Source organism: Oncorhynchus clarkii, chromosome 10 (genome assembly GCF_045791955.1).
Source record: "Oncorhynchus clarkii lewisi isolate Uvic-CL-2024 chromosome 10, UVic_Ocla_1.0, whole genome shotgun sequence".
Taxonomy (NCBI): Eukaryota; Metazoa; Chordata; class Actinopteri; order Salmoniformes; family Salmonidae; genus Oncorhynchus; species Oncorhynchus clarkii.
In genome coordinates this window covers 19,992,219-20,019,600 of record NC_092156.1, presented here as the reverse complement: position 1 = coordinate 20,019,600, position 27,382 = coordinate 19,992,219, and the positions used below count along the sequence as shown (strand labels likewise).

At 42.7% G+C, this 27,382-nt stretch overlaps 2 protein-coding genes across 3 annotated transcripts; one reads left to right on the top strand and one right to left on the bottom strand.

Annotated features, from left to right (window-relative positions):
• Positions 1 to 28: 28 nt before the first annotated feature.
• LOC139418126 (methylosome subunit pICln-like) lies at positions 29 to 17,362 on the top strand. 2 transcript variants are annotated; one of them, XM_071167337.1, is made up of 7 exons: positions 46 to 173; positions 284 to 412; positions 557 to 693; positions 3,411 to 3,527; positions 3,775 to 3,879; positions 4,384 to 4,563; positions 16,435 to 17,362. In XM_071167337.1, the coding sequence occupies exons 2-7, from the start codon at positions 294 to 296 to the stop codon at positions 16,491 to 16,493; spliced, it is 717 nt and encodes a 238-aa protein (XP_071023438.1). In that variant the 5' UTR covers positions 46 to 173; positions 284 to 293; the 3' UTR covers positions 16,494 to 17,362. The 2 variants fall into 2 exon arrangements, with proteins under 2 accessions (XP_071023439.1, XP_071023438.1); XM_071167338.1 differs by having other exon boundaries at positions 29 to 412.
• A 1,698-nt stretch (positions 17,363 to 19,060) lies between these two features.
• LOC139418125 (aquaporin-11-like) lies at positions 19,061 to 26,531 on the bottom strand. Its single transcript, XM_071167336.1, has 3 exons — positions 25,817 to 26,531; positions 25,398 to 25,514; positions 19,061 to 24,600 (listed from the first exon to the last, which is right to left on the bottom strand). Exons 1-3 carry the CDS (start codon positions 26,409 to 26,411, stop codon positions 24,494 to 24,496), a joined length of 819 nt encoding a protein of 272 aa, XP_071023437.1. The 5' UTR covers positions 26,412 to 26,531; the 3' UTR covers positions 19,061 to 24,493.
• Between the last annotated feature and the right edge of the window lie 851 nt (positions 26,532 to 27,382).

Below are 27,382 nucleotides of genomic sequence, written 5' to 3'. Positions count from 1 at the left end.
GGCTGCCCCGCCCAAATCTTAATTAGACTACGCTCCGCCAACTACAGAAACTGGTGTGGAAAGCAGTTCGTTTGGAGTTAAACAACCATCGGAAAGGGGTCTCAAAAAGACTTTCAGAACACAGCAAGGCAATTAGAGGAGCGCAGTGTCATTCTCGTAACCGAATTGTCCAGGTAACCTCAAAATTCTTCGGACATCATACATCTTTGTTTATAAATCTGCAGATAGGTGGAAACTATCCGATCAACATGTTTAATTCACTCCATGCGGGTTGGGAGGACAGGGAAGCCACGATGGTGAATCTGAAAAACGTATCTCCTCCAAGTGAAGGAATACGGTACAATCAAGGTGAAATCACCGCTGTTTGGAATGGCGAAGGGCTTGGACCAGGAACTCTGTACATTGCAGAAACGTGAGTGTTTCCAGATTATTCATCAAGAAACTGCGCGATTTGATAGAAATCGACTAGTATTTGTTTGACAAAGGCCTTTCCTCATATTGGCTACCTAAAGTGCGTAAAATGTATTTTTAATTACATTGTCTAATCTCTCCCCAGATGTGTATCATGGTTCGATGGGTCTGGAATGGGGTTTAATTTGAAATACCCGTCAATCAGTCTCCATGCAATCTCACGCGATTTTACCGTGTACCCAGGAGAGCACCTGTACGTCATGGTCAACACCAATCTGAACGGTGAGGTCTCTCCAAAGATACTTTGTCTTTCTCCCAATTCCAGTGTATTCAGAATAGTCTCATTTTCCGAAGTGCAATGAGGCCATGCCAGTTTGAAGCGAGTGGCATGTTATGATAAGTTGAGCCTGTGCATAGACCCTATTGTAACAAACCCTTAAGTTACAAAGCGTTTTACTTTTGGAGTAAAGACAAATTCAGGAAGGGCCCTCAGTTTCTTTCTCTTTGGTTCCTAAAGTTAACATAACCAGTTTCCATTGCACACGATTTTGCAACAGCCAAAACGTTTTGCAACTTAATTTGACTAATGCTTTTTCATAAAAGCAACTCTCCAAACATCCCAAATGACATACAAAAGCATTTATTGTTAACCATAATAACATCTGAGTCACACTGGCATGTCTCCTGTCCTGCCTGGTCTCAGACTAGACGTAGCATAGTAAACGTGAACCCGGGATACCTACATTAGTTTGGTATGGTTACATAAGACAGATTGGTTACTTAATGCAGATGTAACGGATGTGAAACAGCTAGATTAGTTAGCGGTGGTGCGCGCTAAATAGCGTTCCAATCGGTGACGTCACTTGCTCTGAGACCTTGCAGAGCAAAGGGAACTACTACTTCAATTGCCGCGGCTTTTGTGGGTGACGATGCTTCGTGTGTGTCAGTTGTTGATGTGTGCAGAGGGTCCCTGGTTCGTGCCCGGGTATGGGCGAGGGGACGGTCTAAAGATATACTGTTACACAGAAACAAAATTAGGGTGGGTGTATAAAGCAAACGCCTAGCAACCCAAAGGTTGTGATTTCAAATCTTATCACGGAAAACTTTAGCATTTTAACCTAACTCCTAACCTTAACAATAAAGCCTAGCTAATATTTGCCAGCTAGCTAGAATTCGTAACATATCAAACATTTAGGAAAATGTGTAAAATATTTTACGTTTAGCAAATTCTTAACATATCATATGAAATGGGCGATGGACAACCACAAAATTAATACATACCATATGAAATGTCACACTAAATGGAATCCCTTGGATTTCCGTCAAGAATAATAGAAAATACTCTTGAGCCCAACATACTCACCCGCTGCTGAATGGCCTGTTTTAACCCCCTAGAGAGGCTCATTGTCATATTGCGGATGGGCGAGCTGCCAGTCACGGTTGCTCGGACATCCAATGCTCTTGAGAGCTTATTTACAGCAGAGTTGCTGCTGAGACTAAACAATAAGCAGTGTTTTTGCTTCATGTCTCAGGTCATGCCAAGGTCATTAGACTTCATTTGCTCACTTATGCCAATTTGTTGTGCCAAATGTTGCATTGTCGAAGGAACCTGCAAGTAAGCATTCTGTTGGACTGTGTATACCATGTGTATCCTGTACATACGACTAATAAAATGTGAAACTTTAAATTAAACTTCATTTTATTAATGCCAGTTAACTCTGATTGTAGTGCTCTTAGATTCATAATCCGCTTGGCCACCTTAACACTTGTTTGGTAGGGAAAATGGTTTTAAATGTAAGTAAAATATTGTTCCATTTGCATGTTGGACACTTGGTTGTATAGGTAGTGTAAGATCAAAATGAAAGAACATTTTTTTTTCTTTGAGTTGCGCTTTGTTGAGCACATGACTTGTTTAGGACTCAAACTCAAAGTTTAGGACTTGGGATTTGACTTGAGACTTACTTGTGACTTGTAAAACAATGACTTGGTCCCACCTCTGTAATTTACTACTGAAAGAATAAGCTATAAGCAGTCACCCACGACTGTGTGGTCTACGCATGACTCCAGCACCACCAAGTTTACTGACGATGGTGGTAGGCCTGATCACTGGCGATGAGACCGCCTACAGGGAGGAGGTTAGTGACCTGACCGTATGGTGCCAGGACATCAAGCTCTTGATCAACATCAGTGAGACCAAGGAGCTGATCGTGGACTACAGGAAACGGGGGCAGCACGTCCACATCGACAGGGCTGCAGGGGAAGTTGGTTTAGAGCTTCAAGTTCCTTAGTGTCCAAATCATGCAATGACACTCCCCCATGAGGTTGAAAAGATTTGGCAAGGGCCCTCAAATCCTCAAACTACAACTGCACCATTGAGTGCAATCTTGACTGGCTGCATCACTGCTTGGTATGGCAACAGCACCATCCTCAATCGCATGGTGCTACAGAGGGTGGTGCGGACAGCCCAGTACATCACCGGGGCCAAGCTCCCTGCCATCCAAGCTCCCTGCCACCTCTATCAGGCAGTGTGACAGGAAGGTATGCTGTAGTGTTAAGATTTCCCTTCAATGGAATTAATTAAGGGACCTAGCCTGAACCATATAAAAACAGCCTCTCAACTAAACTTTAGTTGGCACTGTACGTTCTGCTGGCGTCCGCTAAACCCAGATTCATCCGTTGGACTGCCAGATGGCAAAGCGTAATTCATCACGCTAGAGAGAACATTTCCACTGCTCTGTGTGGGAGAATACGCTCACTAGTAGCCCTAGTTGTATATGCAGCTGTGCCATAATATGTCATGAGATTGCAACGGAGCTCTGTTCCACTTCTGACTCTATAGCTGCGTTTACACTGGCAGCCCAATTCTGATCTTTTGCCCAATTTTTAGTAGCAAAAGATCTGTCTGGTTTGATTGGTCAAGAGACACATTTAAGTGATAAAAATCTGAACTGGGCTCCCTGTGTAAATTTAGACTAACAATTCTCTCTGCCCCCCCCCAGGTAACTGTGAGAAGTGTGCGGAGGAAGAGGATAATGAGAGTACTGATGATGACTGCGACGCTGATTCCATAAGTCCTGTTACAGAGATCCGTTTTGTGCCCAGTGATAAGGCTACCTGTAAGTGGGTACTGTGGAATACCATTCATGCATACTTCACCGTATAGTGAGCTATATCAGCACATATTTGGACTCGTAATAGATATTCTTCAGGCCTGAGCTAAATTTGAAAAATGAACCTCAAAGGAATGTTACTTAGATCGGACCAAACTGATGGTCCCTTTTACAGCTGTAAATCTATGGTTTGGGGAAAGGGTTGGTTTGGACAACTTTCCAAAATACTTTGAGTTGGTTTTCCACCCTCCAGTGGAGCCCATGTTCTCAGCCATCTCTGAATGCCAGGCCCTGCACCCTGACCCTGAAGACTCCGACTCTGACTTTGAGGGAGATGAGTACGATGTTGAAGAAGCTGGTGAGTGAGCCTGACCATGTTCAGTATTCATGAGGGCACACAACAGAATGTTTTGCACCAGAAACAATTGAACCTTTCCCATTGGACCAGTCAAGGTAGTCCCTCCCTGCTTTAGTCTTCTTGCTGTTTTGGCGACTAATGAACACAACCCATCTTTCTTGCTGACAAATTAACTGATTTCTTGACATCTAGACTTGATGTTTCATGCCCAAATGTCCTCGGTGCACCTCCTCGACACCTTGACAACTGTTCTGCGATCAGTATAAGGATGCTCATTAATTTCTCATTCCGGTTGTTGGACTGTCAGTGCTAAAATAATAATTACAGTTGGCTAACTTTCACCAAAGTATATATCTGCTGTATGATACCATGCCTTAACGCATAAAGTAACTGTACCCCCCCCCCCCAAAAAAAAAAACCCCAATAAAAACAATACTTTTAATTGGGGTGCCCAATGTCAACTATGTGGGCATTTGACTAACCTTCCTGTCCCCCCACCCACAGAACAGGGTCAGATAGACCTGCCCACATTTTACAACTTTGAGGAGGGTCTGTCCCAGCTCACCCTGGAGGGCCAGGCCACCCTGGAAAGACTGGAGGGGATGCTGGCCGACTCTGCATCCCAGAAACACCACTGCATGGCCGGGGTAAGGCCCGAGGACACCCCAACGGGATGCTGCAATGGTATGAGCTTGAAATGCATTGGAATGGGGTCTGCATTGCTTTGTATACGTACATGGGTCGTGTTCATTAGGGCATGCAATGGAAAAAAGAAATGAGTCCAAGTTGTCCCTCAACATTTCAGTCTTTCTGTTTGGTGCCTAATGAACACCCTTGATTTGGGTAACAGTAGGTCCTAGGGGGTGGACTTTTTGTGGTAGGACTGGAACAATGCAAGATGCTCTGAAGATGGATGAAACCTCAGCGACACACATCAGCATTAGATTATTGAAGGGAATCAATTTGCCGTCCTTAACCTCCTGCCAGCGTTTTAGTTAAACAGTACTAAGCACCCCATCAGTAGGCTAGCCTCGAATTCCAAACTGAATAACGCTACATTTCACTATTGTTTGAAGTAGCCCTTATGTTACTGAATGTATTAATTTCGTTATCAACAAATCCTGCAGAAAGTACAGATTTGAAAATGCACAAAATTAACTCATATTTGGATTGTCTAGTCAGCTGGACAGTTGTCCTCAACTTTTGATCTATTAATTTCCTAATCTCCAGACGGTTCACTTTCAATTTCTACCATGGTTATGCATATGCTTTTCATATTTCTACTGTAAGAAACATTTTAATTGTCCATAATTTTGGCCAATTCTCATGAGTTAAGGGTTAAGAAACGCAGCATAATTCAGCTGTTTTCAAGGCTTGTTCAGCAGTCCAGTAAAAATAAAATAAACTGAAGCACTAGCACACAAGTACAACTTAATGTACAGTGCATTCGGAAAGTATTCAGACCCCTTGATCTTTCACATTTTCCGTTACAGCCTTATTTTAAAACTGATTCAATTGTTTCCCCCCCAATCTACACACAATACCCCATAATGACAAAGCAACAAGTTTGACATTTTTGCAATTTTTTATTTTTTTTTTTACCCCTTTTTCTCCCCAATTTCGTGGTATCCAATTGTTGTAGTAGCTACTATCTTGTCTCATCGCTACAACTCCCGTACGGGCTCGGGAGAGACGAAGGTTGAAAGTCATGCGTCCTCCGATACACAACCCAACCAAGCCGCACTGCTTCTTAACACAGCACGCATCCAACCCGGAAGCCAGCCGCACCAATGCGCCGGAGGAAACACCGTGCACCTGGCCACCTTGGTTAGCGCACACTGCGCCCAGCCCGCCACAGGAGTCGCTGGTGCGCGATGAGACAAGGACACCCCTACCGACCAAGCCCTCCCTAACCCGGGCGACGCTAGGCCAATTGTGCGTCGCCCCACGGACCTCCCGGTCGCGGCCGGTTACGACAGAGCCTGGGCGCGAACCCAGGAACTCTGATGGCACAGCTGGCGCTGCAGTACAGCGCCCTTAACCACTGCGCCACCCGGGAGGCCCATTTTTGCACATTTAATAAAAAACATAAGTATTCAGACCGTTTACTCAGTACTTTGTTGAAGCGCCTTTGGCAGAGATTACAGCCTCGCATCTTCTTGGGTATGACGCTACAAGCTTGGCACACAAGCTCTGTCAAGTTGGATGGAGAGCGTCGCTGCACAGCTATTTTCAGGTCTCTCCCTCCAGAAATGCTAGATCGGGTTCAAGTCCGGGCTATGGCTGGGCCACTCAAGGACATTCAGAGACTTGTCCTGAAGCCACTCCTGCGTTGTTTTGGCTATGTGCTTAGGGTCATTGTCCTGTTGAAGGTGAACCTTCGCCCCAGTCTGATGTCCTGAGTGCTCTGGAGCAAGTGTTCATCAAGGATCTCTCTCTGTACTTTGCGCCGTTCATCTTTCCCTTGATCCTGACTAGTCGCCAAGTCCCTGCCACTGAAAAACATCCCCACTGCATGATGCTGTCACCACTATGCTTCACCATAGGGATGGTGCCAGGTTTCCTCCAGATGTGACGCTTGGCATTCAAGCCAAAGAGTTCAATCTTGGTTTCATCAGACCAGAGAACATTGTTTATCATGGTCTGAGAGTCCTTTAGTAGGTGCCATTTGGCAAACTCCAAGAGGGCTGTCATGTGCCTTTAACTGAAGAGTGGCTTCTGTCTGGCCACTACCATAAAGGCCTGATTAGTGGAATGCTGCAGAGATGGTTGTCCTTCTGGAAGGTTCTTCCATCTCCACAGAGGAACTCTGGAGCTCTGTTAGTGACCATCAGATTCTTGGTCACCTCCCTGACCAAGGGCCTTCTCCCCCGATTGCTCAGTTTGTCCAGGAGACCAGCTCTAGGAAGAGTCTTGGTGGTTCTTCCATTTAAGAATGATGGATGCCACTGTGATCTTGGGGACCTTCAATTCTGCAGTAATTTCTTTTTTTGGTATCCTTCCCCAGATCGGTGGGTTGACACAATCCTGTCACGGAGCTCTAGGGATAACTCCTTCAAACTCATGGCTTGCTCTGACATGCACTGTGTCGTAGTAATTTCCTATATTACTAAATGAGGAGAGTTTACAAACCACACACAAGTCAGTTATATTTTAATCTTCATTAATTATGAGCTTCACCATAGCCCTTTGACTCTCAGATAAATTCAGTGTCTATAAATTAATTCTGAGTCTTTACAAAATAATTCTAGTATCTTTTATAGCCAAGATACACCCCTCTCAACTCACATGACGAACGACAGATCTCAAACTTCACAAAGGGCCCTTTACTTGAGAGGAGTATCCCATAGCCAGATAGCATTAGCTATAAATTATCATTCAGTTTGGTCTCTAAAACAAGATTCTAATCTCGTTCCTGGTACTTCATAGTACCATAACATTATCTCACTATCTTGAATGCTCTTTAGGCTTTATTGGAAAAAGACATCGTAAATCTCCTGTCAGTGCTATCTCATAGAGGCCCATCCTCAGTGGAACACTGAACACACAATAGTCGACAGATTCTATTCTGTCGACTAAAACAACCATTCTAATGCAATACAAAGATTATATAATCTTTCAAGCACTATAACATAATCTCGCAATTTTCCACGACAACTGTCAACTGTGGGACCTAATGTAGACAGGTGTGCCTTTTCAAATCATGTCCAATCAATTGAATTTACCACAGGTGGACTCCGATCAAATTGTAGAAACATCTCAAGAATGATCAATGGAAACAGGATGCACCTGAGCTCAATTTGAAGTCTTATAGCAAAGGGTCTGAATACTTATGGAAATGTTTTACTTCTAAACCTGTTTTCGCTTTGGCATTATGGGGTATTGTATGTACAGTTAAAGTCGGAAGTTTACATACACCTTAGGCAAATGCATTTAAACTCAGTTCTTCACAATTCCTGACATTTAATTCTAGTAAAAATTCCCTGTCTTAAGTCAGTTAGGAATACCACTTATTTTAAGAATGTGAAATGTCAGAATAAAAACAGGGAATTATTTTAGCTTTTATTTCTTTCATCACATTCTCAGTGGGTCAGAAGTTTACATACTAATTGAGTGTATTTGGTAGCATTGCCTTTTAAATTGTTTAACTTGGGTCAAACATTTCAGGTAGCCTTCCACAAGCTTCCCACAATAAGTTGGGTGAATTTTGGCCCATTCCTCCTGACAGAGCTGGTGTAACTGAGTCAGGTTTGTAGGCTTCCTCGCTCGCACACGCTTTTTCAGTTCTGCCCACACATTTTCAAAAGGATTGAGGTCAGGCATTTAATGTCCACTCCAATACCTTGACTTTTATCCTTAAGACATTTTGCCACAACTTTAGAAGTATGCTTGGGGTTATTGTCCATTTGGAAGACCCAATTGCGACCAAGTTTAACTTCCTGACTGATGTGAAGCTGAACTGAAGCTCAAAGGCACGAAGAACAGTAGCTTTGACCACTTCATAATTCAAACTGCCCTCCAGAGGTAACGCTGACACAACTTCTTGGGTTTTACAAGTTCATTTACACTGAAGTAATAGGCACCATACCTCTTCAGGCCATTTCAATGCAATACGTTCAAAAACACAAAAATAGGAGTCAACCTCTGCCTTGGTACCTTTGTTCAGAGAGTCAATGTGCCTACTAATGTCAAAAGTGTTGGAAGCTCCAGCTGGTGAGGACGACTCGCTAACAGTCACAGCAGGAACGAAGGCTAGCCTTGCTGTCTCTGCCTCCAGTTCCATCTGGCGCATTTTTAACTCCATCTGCCGCTGTTCTCGATCTTTTTCTGCCTCAATTTTACACATCTCCAACTGGAGGTGGAAGAGAGCCCAAATTAGACTCTCCAGTTGGAACTGTTGACCGGACATCCCTCCTGGCATCACCGGTTGACTGTGGGGAGAGTGGATGAAAACGGGGCAATGTGGCTGAGCTTTAGCCTCGCCCTCATTCTCAGACCAAAGGGCTTAGAGGAGCAACAACATCCCCTACAGGGGTAGTAGGCTCAGGCAGCGGTAACACAAGCACCTGCTCTTCCAACAAAACATTCAACACTAGTTGTTTAACGTCCGCTTTAACTAAACTCTACGGAATCGATAACGAATAATGGTCAGCCAAGGTCATTAAATCAACTCTACGACATTTATCAAAAACCTCCCATAAAGGGTTATCCAAAAAGGATTTCAAATCAAATGTAGCCATCTTTAAATACTACAAACGAGCCAACAAATAGCAAACACTAATGCTACATCAGCTATGACGCTCAACACTGAACTATACCACTAGCACAATCTGCACAAGCGGCAGGGGTGTCAGTAAAGACATATCCCGGACGAGCCCCCACTTATGTTACGAATCCCTTTTGGCCCGACAGTCTAGGGGGGATGGTAACGAGACCCGTAACATGACTCATGCAAATTATAATAGTGAAAAAGAGTGTGAACGAAATAACCACAGACAACTAAATTACCGTCAAACTCATGGTTTATTTGAAAACACACGGTAATGGGGGGAGCAGGAAAAGGGGCTGAGCTGGACCCAAGGAAATAAACAAGTATCCAAAAACACCCCAAAGATAGACTAGCCTACTTCACCAACAGCTAACTAACTAACCAAAAATACAGTGGGTGGTCCGCCCAGTTCTAACTAGTGTTTTTATACAAAATATTCCTACGGATAATGTATGCCCATGGGCGACTTATCTTGGTACCCCCTTTTCCCACCGTAAAACAAACACCATAACAAAACCAATACTCACAGGTGGGGACAAAGCAAAAACCAAATGAGATCTACAGACAGATGACATTGACAGAGAGATTGAGCTCTAGAGCAAACAACAGACAGGGTTTTTAAACCAAGGGAATGTGATAGGGTAATGGAAACAGGAGGAGGTGTGTCTTCTGATTAGCAACTGATTGATGACTGATTGGGGAATGATGAATGCCACCTTTGAGGAGGGGAGAATGTGAGAAAATAAATACACACACAGGATACACACACAGAATACCTGTGTCCCTAACACTTGATGTTGCTTCAATATCCATATAATTTCCCATCCTCATGATGCCATCTATTTTGTGAAGTGCACCACACCCTCCTGCAGCAATGCAGCCCCACAACATGATGCTGCCACCCCCGTGCTTCACGGTTGGGATGGTGTCTTTGGCTTGAAAGCCTCCCCCTTTTTAACAATGGTCATTATGGCCAAACGGTTCTATTTTTGTTTCATCAGACTAGAGGACTTTTCTCAAAAGTACGATCATTGTCCCAATGTGCAGTTGCAAACCGTAGTCTGGCTTTTTTTATGGCGGTTTTGGAGCAGTGGCTTCTTCCTTGCTGAGCGGCCTTTCAGGTTATGTCGATATAGGACTCGTTTTACTGTGGATATAGATACGTTTTGTACCCGTTTCCTCCAGCATCTTCACAAGGTCCTTTGCTGTTCTGGGATTGATTTGCACTTTTCGCACCAAAGTACGTTCATCTCTAGGAGGCAGAACCCGTCTCCTTCCTGAGGGGTATGACTGCTGCGTGGTCCCATGGTGTTTATTTGCATACTATTGTTTGCACAGATGAACGTGATCCCTTCAGGCATTTGGAAATCGCTCCCAAGGATGAACCAGACTTGTGGAGGTCTAATTTATTTTCTGAGGTCTTGGCTGATTTTCTTTGGATTTTCCTATGATGTCAAGCAAAGAAGCACTGAGTTTGAAGGTAGGCCTTGAAATACATCCACAGGTACACCTCCAATTGACTCAAATGATGTCAATTAGCCTATCAGAATCTTCTAAAGCCATGATGTAATTTTCTGGAATATTCCAAGCTGTTTAAAGGGACAGTCTACTTAGTGTTTGTAAACATCTGACCCGCTGGAATTGTGGTACAGTGAAATAATCTCTGTAAACAACTGTTGGAAAAATGACTTGTCATGTACATGTCCTAACCAACTTGCCAAAACTATGGTTTGTTAACAAGAAATTTGTGCAGTGGTTGAAACACTTAGGTTGAAGTCAAAACTAGTTTGTGAACTTCTGACTTCAATTGTAGAATGAAGAATTAAAAAAATATATATTTTAGATTAAGGCTGTAACGTAACAAAACGTGAAAAGTCAAGGGGTCTGAATACTGTCTGACTGCACTGTATGATGTTAGAAGGAAATGCATAGTCTTGTTTTCATTTGAACTCTCACTGGATTATTACCGCCCCAAATCCTTTTAAGTCAAGGGACTGTCTTGTCTTTGGCTATGCCGGATTAAGTGATATGACATGCTATTCTATAAAATCCTTTCTCTGTAAATAATATTACCTGATTTAGCTAATCATGTAAAAGTAACTAACTAGAAAGTTGGGGCACCACGAAAGAGTGTTTATAGAGCTGTTATCTTCCGAATAAACTCTTAAAGACCTAGTAATATTTTACATCAATAGCAGTCAATATTAATCGTCACCTTATTTCAGTCTCATCTGAAAGTTGTAAATTCTTGGTTATCTTCACGAACCCTGGCTAACAAGTTGAATCAGCAATATAAAATTGGGTTTAATTATGTATTTACTAAATACCTAACTAATCACACAGAATTACATATACACAGAATGCAAATGACGTCATACTGAAAACGTCCCTGGTGGACGGAGCCGACAATATCTGGTTACACAAAGGAAAGGGGGTTGGGTTTGAGTGAAAGAGTGGGAAGACTGAGGAACAAAGGGAGAAGCCATGCTATCGAAAATACAGTATCTTATACATTCTAAATTACCACCCATTTGGAAAATGAAAATGCAATAAATATTTACTCTGAGCTGCGCTTCGGTAGGTTGGTCGTAGATGCTGGCGGTGTTGGCTAACAGATCTTCCTGTCCTCGGCAGAATGTCTCTGGTGGTAAATTGGCTATGTTGAAGTATCGTCGTTGTGTTAGACTAGATACGTCGTCCGTCCTTTACTAGCCCACGTTTACAGCTGCTGTAACGGCCAGGATGTCTCACTTTAGTGAATAAGAGTTCAAAGTTCATACCATTCACAACCAAAGCTTACGCTGAGGTTGGCTTAGTTCTGTAGTTGACATGTTAGTCCTTTTTAATGTATGGACCGTCATCCTATCGTCCTTGGAACAAAGTTATTTGCCCTTTTAACGCAGAGGCTGTAGGCCTCGCATACTTGGAACAGGAGGTTACATTTTCGTCAAGGGCTTATATAGTGGAGGGAGAGAAGAGCGTTTCATAGTTTATAACCAATGTCTCTTCACAGGGGTGGGCCACTGATTGAGCAGAGCTCTAAGCTTATGAAAACCCAATTCTCTCATTTGGAAGCTAAAATTAAATTTCTTCTTTTCACAAATAGTTTCATATTTAAATTGCACAACACTTCCATATGAATCTGATAACTAGAATTTGTAGACTTTCCCAGATAGTTTGTCGTCCTTTCATAATGTCTCAGATGACAACCGAATGAGTTTTTCAACTGGTTGGATTACCGAAATATGGTTCCTTTCCCCCCACTTGTTTGATGTTCCTCATGCTCTCTATGTTTCACAAAGGCTATTCAAGTGTCCTTCAGTAGAGTCGAGAGAGAGGGAAGGGAGAAAGGTATTTATGGGGGGGTCATAAACCTTACCCACAGGCCAACGTCATGACAGGACATATAAAGTGTTTTCTTTTTTTTAGGGTCTTATTTATTAGGGAACGCAGCAGAAGCTCTTTAAAATGTTTTGCAACGGAAAATGGAAATTATTGTTTAAGTCCAAGTAGTCTCTCCCTGTTTCAGTCAGTTTTCTGTTTGGTGAATACTACCCACGGGTCTGCTTTAGGAGATAAAGCTCAGATTGAGTGGCACACCACCAGCAGATGGCCTAAGTGAAGCAATCAAGCAGACTTCCGACAGTCACCACCTTTTGTGGTGACGATACTACAACGCCACCCTACTCCCCTTCACCACGTTAGATATGTTGACACCTAAGTCAAACTTTATTGGTCACGTACAGATTTAGCAGATGTTATTGTGGGTGTAGCGAAATGCTTGTTCCTAGCTCTAACAATGCACACATCTAAAAGATGTTGAGTTTGTTTTCCTGACACCACTCTCCCAGGGCCCTCGCCTCCTCCCTGTAGCCTGTCTCATTGTTTGTAATCAGGCCTACTACTGTTGTCATCGGCAAAGATCTGCAAAATCTGTTGTCATCGGAGTTGGAGGCGTGCATGGCCACGCAGTCAAAAGGTGAACAGGGAGTACAGGAGGGGGCTTAGCATGCACCCTTGTGTGGCCACTGTTGCGGATCAGCAAAGTGGAGATGTAAACACTCAAGCCAGCTGGTCTGCGCATGCTCTGAGGACGCGGCTAGGGATGCCGTCTGGGCTGGCAGCCTTGCGAGGGTTAACGCGCGTAATTTTCTTACTCAATGGCTACAGAGAAGGATAGCCCACAGTCCTGTGTCGGTGGCGCTGTGTTATCCTCAAAAGCGGGCGACGGTGTTTAGCTTGTCCGGAATGTTTTCCCTTTAGTCCGTGATTGTCTGTAGACCCTCTCACATCTTGTCTGAGCCATTGAATTGCGACTCCACTTTGTCTCTGTACTGTTTTCCCTGTTTGATTGCCTTATGGAGGGAAAAACTACACTTTGTATTCGGCCATATTCCCAGTTACCTTGCCATAGTTAAATACGGTGGTTCGCGCTTTCAGTTTTGCGCAACTGCTGCCATCTATCCACGGTTTCTGAGTTGGGTAGGTTCTAAGTCGGTGGGTACAACATCTCCTATAAACTTCCTGTTGAGCTCAACCGTATTCATCTACGTTATTCTCAGAGGCTACCAAGAACATATCCCAGTCTGCGTGATCGAAACAATCTTGAAGCGTGAATTCCAATTGGTCAGACCAGTGTTGAATAGACCTTAGCATGGTTATTTCCTGTTTGAGTTTCTGCCTATAGGAAGGGAAGAGCAAAATGGAGTAGATCAGATTTGCAGAAGGGAGGGTGCGGGAAGGCCTTGTAGGCATTTTGAAAAGTTGAGTAGCAGTGTTTTTCCGGAGTGAGTACTACAGTCAATTTGTTGGTAGAACTTTGGTAACGTTTTCCTCAAATTTGCTTTGATATGTGGTTTCCAGTTTGCATAAAGTCCAGTGAAGGTCCTTGAGGACCGTCGTGGTATCTGCTTGAGGGGGAATATACACGGCTGTGACCTATAACCAAAGAATTCTCTTGTGGGGTAATACGGTCAGCATTTGAGGTATTCTAGGTCGGGGGAACAAAAGGACCTGAGTTCCTGTATGTTATCACAATCGCACCACGAGTAGTTAATGATGAAACATACAGCCCTGCCTTCTTCCCAGAGAGAGATTTATTCCTGTCTTTGCGATGTACTGAACACAGCTGGCTGTATGGACGGTATATCCCGATAGAGCCATGTTTCCGTGAAACTGAGTATGTTACAATCCCTGATGTGTCTCTGGAAGGAGGTGCTCGTCTACTTCATTATCCAGAGGCTGAACATTAGTGAGTAATATACTCGGAAGCAGTGGATGGTGTGCATGCCTCGTGAGTCAGACCAGAAGTCCACTCCGAATACTTCTTCTCCACCGGCGGTGTTTTGGAGCAGCCTCTGGAATAAGTTAAATTCCCTTGGGGGGTACGAACAAATGATCCAAATGATCTGCTCTGATTTCCAAGTCATTTATTGCTGTATGTAATAACACAATTCTGGGCTAATAATGTAAGAAATAACCCAAACTAAATAATGCAAAGTTGATTAGGAGCAGAGCTGCCGGCGCCATCTTACATTACATGCCAGCATAGTCCATTCAGTTTCGGGAGGGGTGTGGTGTTATGGTTATGCTACAGCGAATGTCCTATATAGGTTTATGAGTTGTGACTGAGGCGTTTGAAACATGATGGCGGAGCGCACTTGTGTTGCATGGATTCCATAAATTCTATAGGTCAATGCTGCTGGTTCCGCAAAGCTTAGCTTTGCTACGCTGCTGCCTGTCTTTTCTGAGTCAGAGTGCAATTGACACCCGACACTAACCTTTTTGGTCTGTGACCTTAGGGTAGCTAGTGTATCCTCAGCCTATTCTTGATTTATATTCCACTTATTTGAACTATTCCAGTTCTAGCATGGCTGATCTGATACCATGAACTGGTCAACTAATCGTCAAGCCTTTGATTAGTTAGCCTTTCCTCAAATGAACTGCGTAACTGAATGAACTGCGACAAAGTGAAATAGGAATATTTATTAAAATAGTTTTGGTCATAGCCTCGTCTCAGGAATTATCCTTGGGGGGCCCATAAGCTTGAGCCCATAGGTTAAACAGCAAGAGTGAGGAATGTGCATTATTGTGCCGTGCTCATAGGCTATAAGGTAAATAGATGTATGACATTCCGCACTTGGCAAATTGAAAGGAGTAGATATGATGTTATGATAGTTTGTAAACACGCATTGATTCCCACTATGACCATAGAGGAAGTAATGTGAATGTATTTGCTTACTGATGACATTAAAGAAGGAAGCCATTCAGACTGCCTTACTTTTGTTGAACTTGCGTTATCAACTACATTTGTTGACCAGTTATCATGCTGGAATAAGATCAAGTAAGTGCAACTGGTTTGGGGTACTGGTACTCAAGTTTATTAAACACTGAATTAGGGTATAACGGAAGTTTCCTCTGGGGAAAAATACAGTAATTATATCCTATTTCCTATGGGATATTTTCAAATTGTTCCAGGGATATTTCATTGTTCCTATTACATTTACATTTTAGCCAGGGCTCTTATCCAGAGCAACTTAAAGTAGTGAGTGCATACATTTTACTATTTGTTCGTACTGGTCCCCCATGGGAATCGAACCCACAACCCTGGTGTTGCAAGTACCATGCTCTACCAACTGAGCCACACTATTCCCTCTTCACCTGCAGTACCTCATACACTGTCTTTACATGGCAGACTGACTAGGTGAATCCAGGTGAAAGCTATGATCCCTTATTGATGTTACTGGATTGTGTATGTTGAGGGTAGACAAAAGATTTTAAGTGCCTTTGAACGGGGTATGGTAGTAGTTGCCAGGCGCACCGGTTTGTTAAGAACTGCAACACTGCTGGGTTTTTCACTCTCCAGTTTCCTTTGTGTATCAAGTATGGTCCATAACGCAAAGGACATCCAGCCAATTTGACACAACTGTGCGAAGCATTGGAGTCAACATGGGCCAGCATCCGTGTGGAATACTTTCGACACCTTGTAAAGTAAATGCCCCAACAAACTGAGGCCGTGTTGAGGGCAAAAGGGGGGTTTGCGCAACTCAATTTTAGGAAGGTGTTCCTAATGTTAGGTATACTCTGTGCAAGTGTCATTTTCAGTAGGGAAAGATTTTTGAATGGAGTGAAACGGGGAGGTACGGCCTTATCCAATGAACACATTTTCCCTTTCCATTGCAAAACATTTTGCTACAGTTTGCACTTCTGAACATGACCCAGGTGTCCAGAAGGGCAAGTTGTTTCATGAAATACTTCTGACTCCTACCCTTCCTCTCCACCTCCAGAGTCTGGTGCAGTAGGGGTCTCAGGACAGTTTGAAGACGCCAACGTTGATCATTGGTAAGACTTTCACCCTCCTTGGAATAGGTTATAGTGATTTAGATTTGTATTGGACAATTAAAAGTACAGTACCAGCCAAGTTTGGACACCTACTCATTCCAGGGGATTTCTTTATTTTTTTACTATTTTCTACATTGTAGAGTAAGTGAAGACACAAACTATTAACACACATGGAATAATGTAGTAACCAAAGAAAAGTGAAATCAAAATATATTTTAGATTCTTCAAAGTATCCACCCTTTGCCTTGATATCAGCTTTGCATACTCTTGGCATTCTCTCAACCAACTTCACCTGCAATTATTTTCAAACAGTCTTGAAGGAGTTCCCACATATAATGAGCACTTGTTAGCGGCTTTTCCGTCACACAGCGGTCAAACTGATCCCAAACAATCTCAGTGGGTTGAGGTTGGGTGATTGTGAAGGCTAGGTCATCTGATGCAGCACTCCATCACCCTTGAATGAGTAAGTGTCTAAACTTTTGACTGGTACATGGAAGACTTCTCCAGCTGGTTGACTCGTATAATTCAGTGTTTCCATCCCTAGCACACCTGATTCAACTAGTCAAAGCTCTTTTATTAGCTGTGTCAGGTGTGCTAGTATTGGAATAGACTAAGTGGAACGACTGGTTGTCCTTGAACTGTGGTTAGGGAAACACTGCTATTATGCCTCAATTATTTGGGCTCATGATTGGCTCTATACTCCCGTGCTGTTGTAAATGATTTAGTGTGATTATGAACGTCTCTGTTCCCGTGCGTCGCGCTAACGATCCCTGTACTGTAATCAAGCTGGGTAGTTCTAATATGCTCGTTGGCAGAGACTGCCTAGTTTAGGCTGCAACTGATAAATTCCACCTTCCATTCACCCGTGGCACAAGTTCCCCCTAGACTTTACAGTGTGATTTAATCATTGACACACATGCTCCAGTCTCTTACCCAAAGGCCACCTATAGCATGTTTTTAAGCAGTCATTTTCTTTAGCTTTGTTTGGACTAATAATGAGTCATGATGGCCATGATGTCACCATTGTCAGTTCCTGGCCACTAATCAGCCATGTGAAATGTGGTCTTGTGTTGCAGATGGAACAGAGAGGCCCTTGTTAGCACCCTCCTGACCGAAAGCATTTGAAAACGGGGGCATTAGGGTGGAATCGAAGTGTGGGGGGGCCTAAAGGTCTGATTGCGTAACACAGATGCAGGCAGTGCCAAGGCACTGGGTCTCTGAATGAGTACAGATAAATAATTTTAAGTCTCACAAGGCTAATCTCTACTGGCAGGTCACGATAGGCCTCGAAGTCTGAAGGACTAAAGCAAATAACTGTCACTTTTTTGTGAAGCGTTTCCATTTTTGTTACTGAAAGAAAAGAACAGCCAGCAGATTTATTTTGAGCTTTTGTATGTTCAAATAATAAAACTTGGTTTTGTATAAAGCAAGGTGTGTGTGTGTGTGTGTGTGTGTGTGAGTGCGAGAGTGGATGAATGGGTAGTCGAAAATAATCTGTCATCCGAAATGAGCACAGACTTCCAAACAGCAACTTGTAAATCTTATCAACCTGCGTGTAACAAGTGATCAATTGCAGGATAAGGATTTGAGATGCTGGTGGGATGTTCAGTTGGCTGCCACAGACCAGCTCTAGAGCCTTAACAACATTTGTTTGTTGAAAATACTTTGTTTGCCAACTGGCACCCTGGTTCAGTGGCATGGTGTGGATTTCTGTAGGACTGCTTCTCTTCCGGATGGGTTGGTGCCCACACTGCCCAGCCACTCTACACCCCCCCCCCCACAGTTGAAAGAAAGAGGCAGCTTTGTGTGTGTGGGGGGGGGTTTGACTGACTACTGACACGCAGAGAAAGAATGGATTCAGAGGGAGAGGATTTATGCTCAAATACAGTGGCCGCTCAGCACCCAAACACCATCCCAGCCCTCTTTGCTCTTTTGATTTCTTCCTTCTCCATCAGAAGAGAAATAGACTTCTCTAGACTTTCTGCACAGTGTGCATTTTAATCAGAGGGAAGGCATTGTTGAATTAAAAAATTTAGAATTACTTAATGAAAAATTGCATTAGGGTACTGGATCCCAATGTGTTTTTTTGATCCTGCTTTGGAATGTACTGCTAACGGATATCGGTTTCCACTAGTTCTAAAAAATGCAGGATAATGTGGAGGCTGCTGAACAACCAGCTAACAATTTAAACTGTTTTAAATTCACACTTCAAAAGTGAGTTCACTTAAAATACTTTTGTCATCTTCAGGATCAGATTCTGAGCTAACAAGTTCTACAGTAAAGGAAGTTGTGGGGTGTTGACTGTTTATTTCGTTTGTAATGATCAATTATGGAGATTGAATCTCTAAAGCCAACTGTACTGGACGGACACTCCACCCAGTTTACCACCTTCCCCAGAGATTAAAATACTAATTTATACGATAACATGGTTATACAAGCCGTTTTCTAGTGGTGAAAATGCCCAATATAATTTTAAGCAATTTCCTTTAGCATTACTCCTTATGGCTGTTGGGGCTTTGGGATATGTGGTAATATTGTGATGGTGTATTCTGAGATAATCCCCATATCAGATTTGTTTAAATCTTTAACATTTTATTTTGAACAAACTTTTTTCCCCCTTTTTTTTTTTTTTAGCAATTCTTTAACTAAACAAGCTGCTGTTCAGCTAAAGCAAAAACAATGTCTTTGTCACATAAAATACATTTCAGCTTGTAGGTAGTTATGTAAGATTTGATGTATCATTTGCCCATCTGAGTTGTAGCAGAACACTGAAAATAGAGGCAGCTCGTAGACCGACTACTAGGATAAAAATCTAGACATATCGAGAAATACAAAGATGCAAATTTAAATGCCGCCCTAAACCTCATGTCCTTTTAAAAAAAAAAAGTGTATTTTTGAATTATGTAGCACAATCACCACAGAGCAAGACGGCTCTCTTAAAGAACAAAACAATCTCCATGCATCATTTAACAAATGGAATACTCTTATTTGGCCTGAGAAGCTACTGAGGTACTGCTGGCCAAACAGCATTGTAGAATTCATTCTACAATCAACATGTATAGAAGTGGAGTAGTGATTGAGTAGAGGAATTTTTGTTTTGTTTTCTGTGACTGTCTAAACTGCACCCTATTCACGTGTGTGTGTGTGGTGCACTACTTTTGACCAGGGCTTATAGGGCTGTGGTCAAAAGTAGTGCACTATATATAGGGAATAGGATGCCATTTCAAAGACTCACTGTTATGTAACTGCAGTAAGGTAATGCCCGGGTCTGCCTAAACATTTTGAGTTTGCTCTCTTTCTGCCAAAGAGCAAACTGACCTTTGCAGTTATAATGCATTGTTTGACATGAACATATTACCCCTTAAATGTCTAATCATCATCAACCCTTGATTTTAGAGACATTTATACCTGGAATGGTACCATGACTCCACTAAAATGGGACAGTTGAATCTTGGTGAAAAACCAGCACACATGCAAAGATTAAGGTACTCCATCGTTTGGAACAAAGTTCATATTAAACTTGAGGGGCTGCAAACGCCTGGCTCCATTTGTGATGCAGAATTTATTTCTACTGAGGTATGTCACAATGACTGACGGCATTAGGGAGAGGCCTAATGCCCAAATGGATGGTACAGTACCTTGTGAAAGTATTCACCCCACCCCGGCCATTTTTCCTATTTTGTTGCATTACAATCTGGAATTAAGATTTATTTGTTGTATGTTTGTATCATTTGATTTACACATGCCTTTTTTATTATTTATTGTGAAACAAACAAGTAAGACTAACAGAACTTGAGCGTGAACTTGAGTCACTGCCCCAAAGGCTTTTTTTCTTGCCACTCTTCCCAGCTAAAGTGCTCCTAGGGACAGATATTCCAATCTCCGCTGTGGAGCTTTGCAGCTCCTTCAGGGTTCTCTTTGGTCTCTCTTGTTGCCTCTGATTAATGCCCTCCTTGCCTGGTCTGTGAGTTTTGGTGGGAGGCCCTCTATTGGCAGGTTTGTTGTGGTGCCATTTTCTTTCCATTTTTTAATAATGAATTCAATGGTGCTCTGTGAGATGTTTTAGAATATTTTTTTATAACCCAACCCTGATCTGTACTTCTCCACAACTTTGTCCCTGACCTGTTTGGAGAGCTCCTTGTTGTTCATGGTGCTGCCTGCTTGGTGGTGCCCCTTGTTTAGTGGTGTTGCAGACTCTGGGGCTTTTCAGAACGTGTGTATACTGAGATCATGTGACACTTAGATTGCACACAGGTGGACTTTATTTAATTATGTGACTTCTGAAGGTAATTGGTTGCACCAGATCTTATTTAGGGGCTTCATATCAAAGGGGGTGAATACATATGCATGCACCACTTTTGTTTATTTTTTTTAGGCATTTTTGAAACAAGTAAATGTTTTCACTTCGCCAATTTGGACTGTTTTTGTGTATGTCCATTACATGAAATCCAAATAAAAATCCATTTAAATTACAGGTCGTAATGCAACAAAATAGGAAACAAGGGGGTGAATTCTTTTGCATTGCACTGTATGTCACGCAGCTGAGAGTCGAGTGTAGAGACATGGGTTTGGTTCAGTCAGTCGTCCTGATAAGCCTTTGTAAACAAATGTGCTGTTTTGTCAATGGACGAGGGAGAAATAACTTGTTTTGGTCACGATCTCCAATTTGTTTCCTCACACTTGATTTTATTTTGAGGAGGATGGCAGCCTACATGAGAATTAACTTCGTAACCATCTGGATGTTACCGTGAAACAGTCTACCTACACTGCTCACTAGATAGCAGTCACCCTGGCCTGATTGGCTACACTAAAGCAAATTTTTATTGTAGTGAACGTTTAACGTTCAAATGTTTTTATTAAACTATTAATCCGATTTAACTGGATTCTTCTGAAAACGCCCAAGTCCTAACTTAGTCAGACAAGTTTCAAATTCTAGCTTAAGTTACTAGCCACAATCATTAAACTAGCTAACTAGCTGAAGGGCTCAGGATGACTAGCTGCTGCTGAGCTGTGGTCAGAGAATGTCTTATTATTCTGTATGTAAAGCTGAGACACTGCATTTTAGTATATGTTATGTTTGTGAATGCCCATTACCAATTTCGTATATGTTACGAATTTCAATTCTTAAGTTAATAATTTGCTAAAACATACTGTATGTGATAAATTTGCAAAATGTATGAAACTAATTATAGCTAGGTGGCTAAGTTCAGGAGTTAGGGGAAGGGTTCACTAACTCTTTAACCTAACATGAAAAGTAGTAAATCAGTTAGTTGCTAATTAGCTAAAATTTGTCTGATTCAAACTCAGCCTTTGGGTCGGTAGACATTTGCGATATAACTACCGTACTTTTTGTTTTTGCCATTTGTCTTGTTACTTATCATACTGAGTGTCTTGGATTTTCATGTACTATACATCTAGTCTGAGACCAGGTTTCCGACTGAACCAAATGTTTGTCGCCACTGCTCTTGCTGCGAGACAAAAGTCATCAATTTGGGCACCAGCGTGTCTGTATAGCCTCTCCCTTAGGGACATGTCTTTTCATTCTGCTCATCGAGTATGTTGTACTGGTGTAGTCATCCAGGGTATAAGCAACAACATGGTACAGTGCATTTGGAAAGTATTCAGACCCCTTCACTTTTTATACATTTGGTTTCATTACAGCCTTAATCTAAAATGGATTAAATAAAAATGTACTCCAATCTACACACAATGACAAAGCTATGAGACTTAAAATTGAGCTCAGGTGCACCCTGTTTCCATTGATCATCCTTGATATTACTACAACTTGGAGTCCACCTGTGGTGAATTAAAATGGAAAGCCACACGCCTGTCTATATAAGGTCCCGCAGTTGACAGTGCATGTCAGAGCAAAAACCAAGCCATGAGGTCGATGGAGTTCTCCATAGAGTTCCGAGACAGGATTGTGTCGAGTCACAGACCTGGGGAACACTAACAAAACATTGAAGGGTCCCCAAGAACACAGTGGCCTCCATTATTAAATGGAAGAAGTTTGGAACCACCAAGACTCTTTCTAGAGCTGGCCGCCGGGCCAAACTGCACAATCGGGGGAGAAGGGCCTTGGACAGGGAGGTGACCAAGAACCCGATGATCACTCTGACAGAGCTCCAGAGTTCCTCGGTGGAGATGGTTGTCCTCCTGGAAGGTTCTCCCATCTCTGCAGCACACCACCAATCAGGCCTTTTTATGGTAGTGGCCAGATGGAAACCACTCCTTAGTAAAAGGCATATGACAGCCCGCTTGGAGTTTGCCAAAAGGCACCTAAAGGACACTCTGGTCTGAAGAAACCGATATTGAACTTTTTGGCCTGAATGCCAGGCATTGCGTCTGGTGGAAACCAGGCACCATCCCTACGGTGAAGCGTGGTGGTAGCTGTGAAAAATTACATGTTTACATGATTTGTTTGATATTTAACAATTATATATTTGAAAGTGTGGGACATTTCTGTTCTAATTATATGTTTGTATGGTCTACACTCTAGCTCCCTGCAGGTAATATAAGCGTATGGTAACTAGAGAGAGCTTGAGATGACCGTTGACTTGGTGATAAAACATAAAGACTGCATTCCATAGACAAGATGTGGAGGGTGTAACAGAGAGAGCCTGGAGGAGTAGAACAAAATCCCTCATAGTTGCCCAAATACAAGGATGATTAGAAACGAAGCTGGGTTGTAGGTTAAAACGGCACCAGGTGCAGATAATCACAAGATGAACCCAACGTGTCTGAGTTTCCTGATCTGCATGGGAGGGGTGGAACCAGCCATGACTAAGCATTTTAGTGTCGGCTATATAAGAACCAGGATTCCTCTGGAAGGTTAAGCGCTATGCAACACACACTTCAGTGTGCTGTCGACCAGCTTCATTATTGCAATAATGAATCAATGTTTAAAGATTGATTGTTTGAATAATTGTCCAAATCTCTCTCAGTATACAGGAATTTCCATGACACAGCATCATGCAGTGGGGATGTTTTTCAGACAGGGACTGGGAGACGAGTCAGGATCGCGGGAAAGATGAACGGAGCAAAGTATAAAGATCCTTGATGAAAACCTGCTCCAAAGCGCTCAGGACGTCAGACTGGGACGAAGGTTCACATTCCAACAGGACAATGACTCTACGCACACAGCCAAGACAACGTAGGAGTGGATTTGGAACAAGTCTCTGGACGTCATTGAGCAGCCCGGACTTGAACCTGATCGAACATCTCTGGAGACCTGAAAATAGCTGTGCCGCAACACTCCCCATCCAACCTGACACAACTTGAGAGGATCTGCAGATAAGAATGGAAGAAACTCCCCAATTACAGGTGTGCCAAGCTTGTAACGTTATATCCAAGAAGACTCAAGGCTGTAATCGCTGCTAAAGGTGCTTCAACAAAGTACTGAGTAAAGGGTCTGAATACTTATGTAAATGTCATATTTCCCTATTTTTATAAATTTGCAAAAATGTCAATACCTGTTTTTGATTTGTCATTATGGGGTGTTGTGTTTAGATTGAGGGGTGGGAAAAACAATTTTAATACATTTTAGAAAAAGGCTAGCGTAACAATGGAAAAAGTCAAGGGGTCTGAATACTTTCTGAATGCACTGTATGCATATAAGGTTAATTTCAATTCATGAGGTCATGACAGTTTGATAGGTTCATACAGGAACATGTTATGCCATTAGAGGTAACCCTGCACTAATAACTAAAATATTGCATAATGACAAAGTCCAGGGAGCCTTTTCTCAGCACATTTTTCATCAAATCTTCAATTTAAGTAAAAATGTTTTACTGATCAACAGCTGATTATTATGGCCCTTTTTTAGGGCAGCATAAATTGAACTTGTGCTGTGATCAGTGACCACAAAGTTAAGACTTAGTATGTGTGGATGCCCTTAGACCTAGTCATGTTAAGGTGACCATAATAATCAAATACTAATGGCCGCCCTGGCACCATCATATATAAAGGAGCCTACTCAGAGGGCTAAAGCTACAATCTCATGTGTTACTGTATCTTCTTCTTCTGGACAACAGGGATGCTCACGCCCATTGTGCTTTTCCCAGATAGGAGTGGGATGATTTTGTCAAAGAGCAGGATGCACATTGCCATGCCTGTGAATATAGATAGATAGAGATTATACAGGGTACACTTGGGAGCAAGTTTTTCCTCTGTAGTCCAGCCCTGTCCCAAACCCTAGGGCAGGGTGAAACTCAATTGTCTTACACAATAACCCATTTTTCTAGCCTGGTCCCTAATTGCCATGCAAATGACCATAGGCTTTGAACTAGCAGCATACGAGCCAGCATCATCCCACCCTGAAGCTAAGCAGGGTTGGTCCCTGGATGGGAGACTAGATGCTGCTGGAAGTGGTGTTGGAGGCCCTCTTTCCTCTGGTCTAAAAACATATCCCAATGCCCCTGGGAAGTGATTGGGGACATTGCCCTGTGTAGGATGCGGTCTTTCGGATGGGATGTTAAACTGGTGTCCGTCCTGACTCACTGTGGTCACTAAAGAGCCCATGGCACTTATTGTAAGAGAAAGTGTATTCACCACTGTGTCTTGGCTAAATTCCCAATCTGGCCCTCATACCATCATGGCCACCTAATCATCACAGGCTTCCAATTGGATCATTCACCCCCCCCCTCCCCCGTAACTATTCCCCAGGTCGTTGCTGTAAATGAGAATGTGTTCTCAGTCAACTTACCTGGTAAAATACAAAGATTGTCTGTACAGCACAAACCGTTCTGGGACCAGGCTACCATTTCTCTATTCTAGTGGAAACGATATCACGACAACTCACATTCTGTTTCACTTCATGTATGACGAAGTGTGAGTGCTGCTGTCAGTCTGATTGTCCAGGCTACCATTTCCTTTACAGCTGGTAGGAAAAATAGCACAAGTACTTTACCTGTGACTGGTCCTAGCCAGTAGACAAAAGCATATTCCAGGAAGGTGTGTCCACTGCAGGGGAACTGGACGGAGAAGGCCATGATTGGGTTGAAAACAGCCCCTGAAATATGACCCCCTGAGATTGGGGGGGAGCAAAGGGTGAAAGTTAATTGACTTCTCAGTAGGATAGTTCCTCTCCTATTCATATAGGTTAGTGTAAATACATACATACACCCATGCCCCCCTTCTCTGCTTGCACACTAACACACAATCCAAGTCTCCATTTCTATTCCAGTCCCAAGTCTAGTAATTGCAAACAAATTAAATTAGTTTAATTGAAGTATAGATTACATGAGGGCACAAGCATAACAAGGCTATTATACTTTTGAGTTATTAAACAGTGTGGCGATGATCATAATGAAAATCAACTCGACAAACCTGAGTAAACCAGTGACGTAATGACAGCAGCGATGACAGGGGCGTGGAATCTCTCGTCTAGTTTATGAATGTGGAGGACTGCGGCTTGGACAGCGAAAGTGCAAGCCAGCTCCACACCAGCGGCCTCCAACAGGGACCCACTGATGGGACTGAAGCATTTAAATCCGAACCTTTTGTGCGTGAGGTGGTGGTCGGATAGACCCAAGGACCAAATGTGGGGCACGAGGAGCTGCGCTGCTTTCCCACCTATAAACATACAAGTTATGCGCGCCACCGCAGTTTTCCCTGTGATATTCTTGCGGTAAACGTTCTCGATAGCACCATTTGGGTTGGCGAACGCCCCGTGAAAAGTTATTACGTGGACCACCGTGATTATGAAAGTCAGTGTGAGTGCTATATGCGGTTCGATTCTGCCAACTTCGCCCAGGACTTTGAGTTCGTGCGTACATGCACAGAGCTGGTAGGTCGAGACAATTTCCACTAGGTAAATCGCATAATCCTTGCCAGAGAAGAGGCGCGAGATCAGTATGCGCGTCGCCTCGCAGAGAAGTACTGTTGTGGCCAATAGTGCCAGTGAAATCCCCAAGTCTGTCATTCTCGCAGAATTGTTTTTATTTTTCCGCTTCTCTCAACAACCGTACATTTGGGTAGTTTAATGCACCTCTCTGTGTAGTCAGTGACAACATGTATCAAAGTCCTCCGCCGCGAGCCGAATGACTAGTTTGACAAACGGAAGTTGCTTTCACTATTTGTGTCCGGAAGAACAGCAGAGGGCGCACTACACACACAATTAAAGTAGCCATGCCACATATCACAATTCAACTATGATTTATTTATTAGGCTGTATCCATTCCAGTGGCTTTTTTAGCACATCATTAAAGGCACAGACTGGGATATTTTCTGCTGTTCAATGGAATTTCAATTAATGATATACCCATTGATATTGGGGTGGCAGGTAGCTTTGTGGTTAGAACGCTTGGCCATTAACCGAAAAGTTGCTAGATCGAATCCCCGAGCTGTCAAGGTTCAAATCTGTCGTTCTTCCCCTGAACAAGGCAGTTAACCCACTGTTCATAGGCCGTCATTGTAAATAGGAATTTGTTCTTAACTGACTTGCCTAGTTAAATAAATTGATTCTTGAAGAAAATAACTTATACATTCCTTAGGCTATACGGTTGTTGTATTACCCAATGTTTCGTTTTTTGTTGTCTTTTCAAATTACTATGTTCCAGAGTTGCAAAAGTATAATGATAGCTTACTTGCTATCAGATAATATGTAACAGCTACACATAGCCATTCAACGTCCAGAAAATAAATACATTCCTATTCTGTAAAGAATACAATGTATCCTTTACAAGCTACTTTAACTTTTCGGTTTCATATGAGCTGGGTATGTTGCTTGAACAAGAGTGACCCCTCTTGTTTTAAGTATGAAGAACTATGAAGTTTCTCATTCCTTCCCCTCACTAACTAAAGATAGTTGGCCCTGCTAATGTATTCTTGATAAAATCTACTGATAAAGAGGCAAATTCTAAATTCCATTTAAGACAAAATTGAACTTAGTCA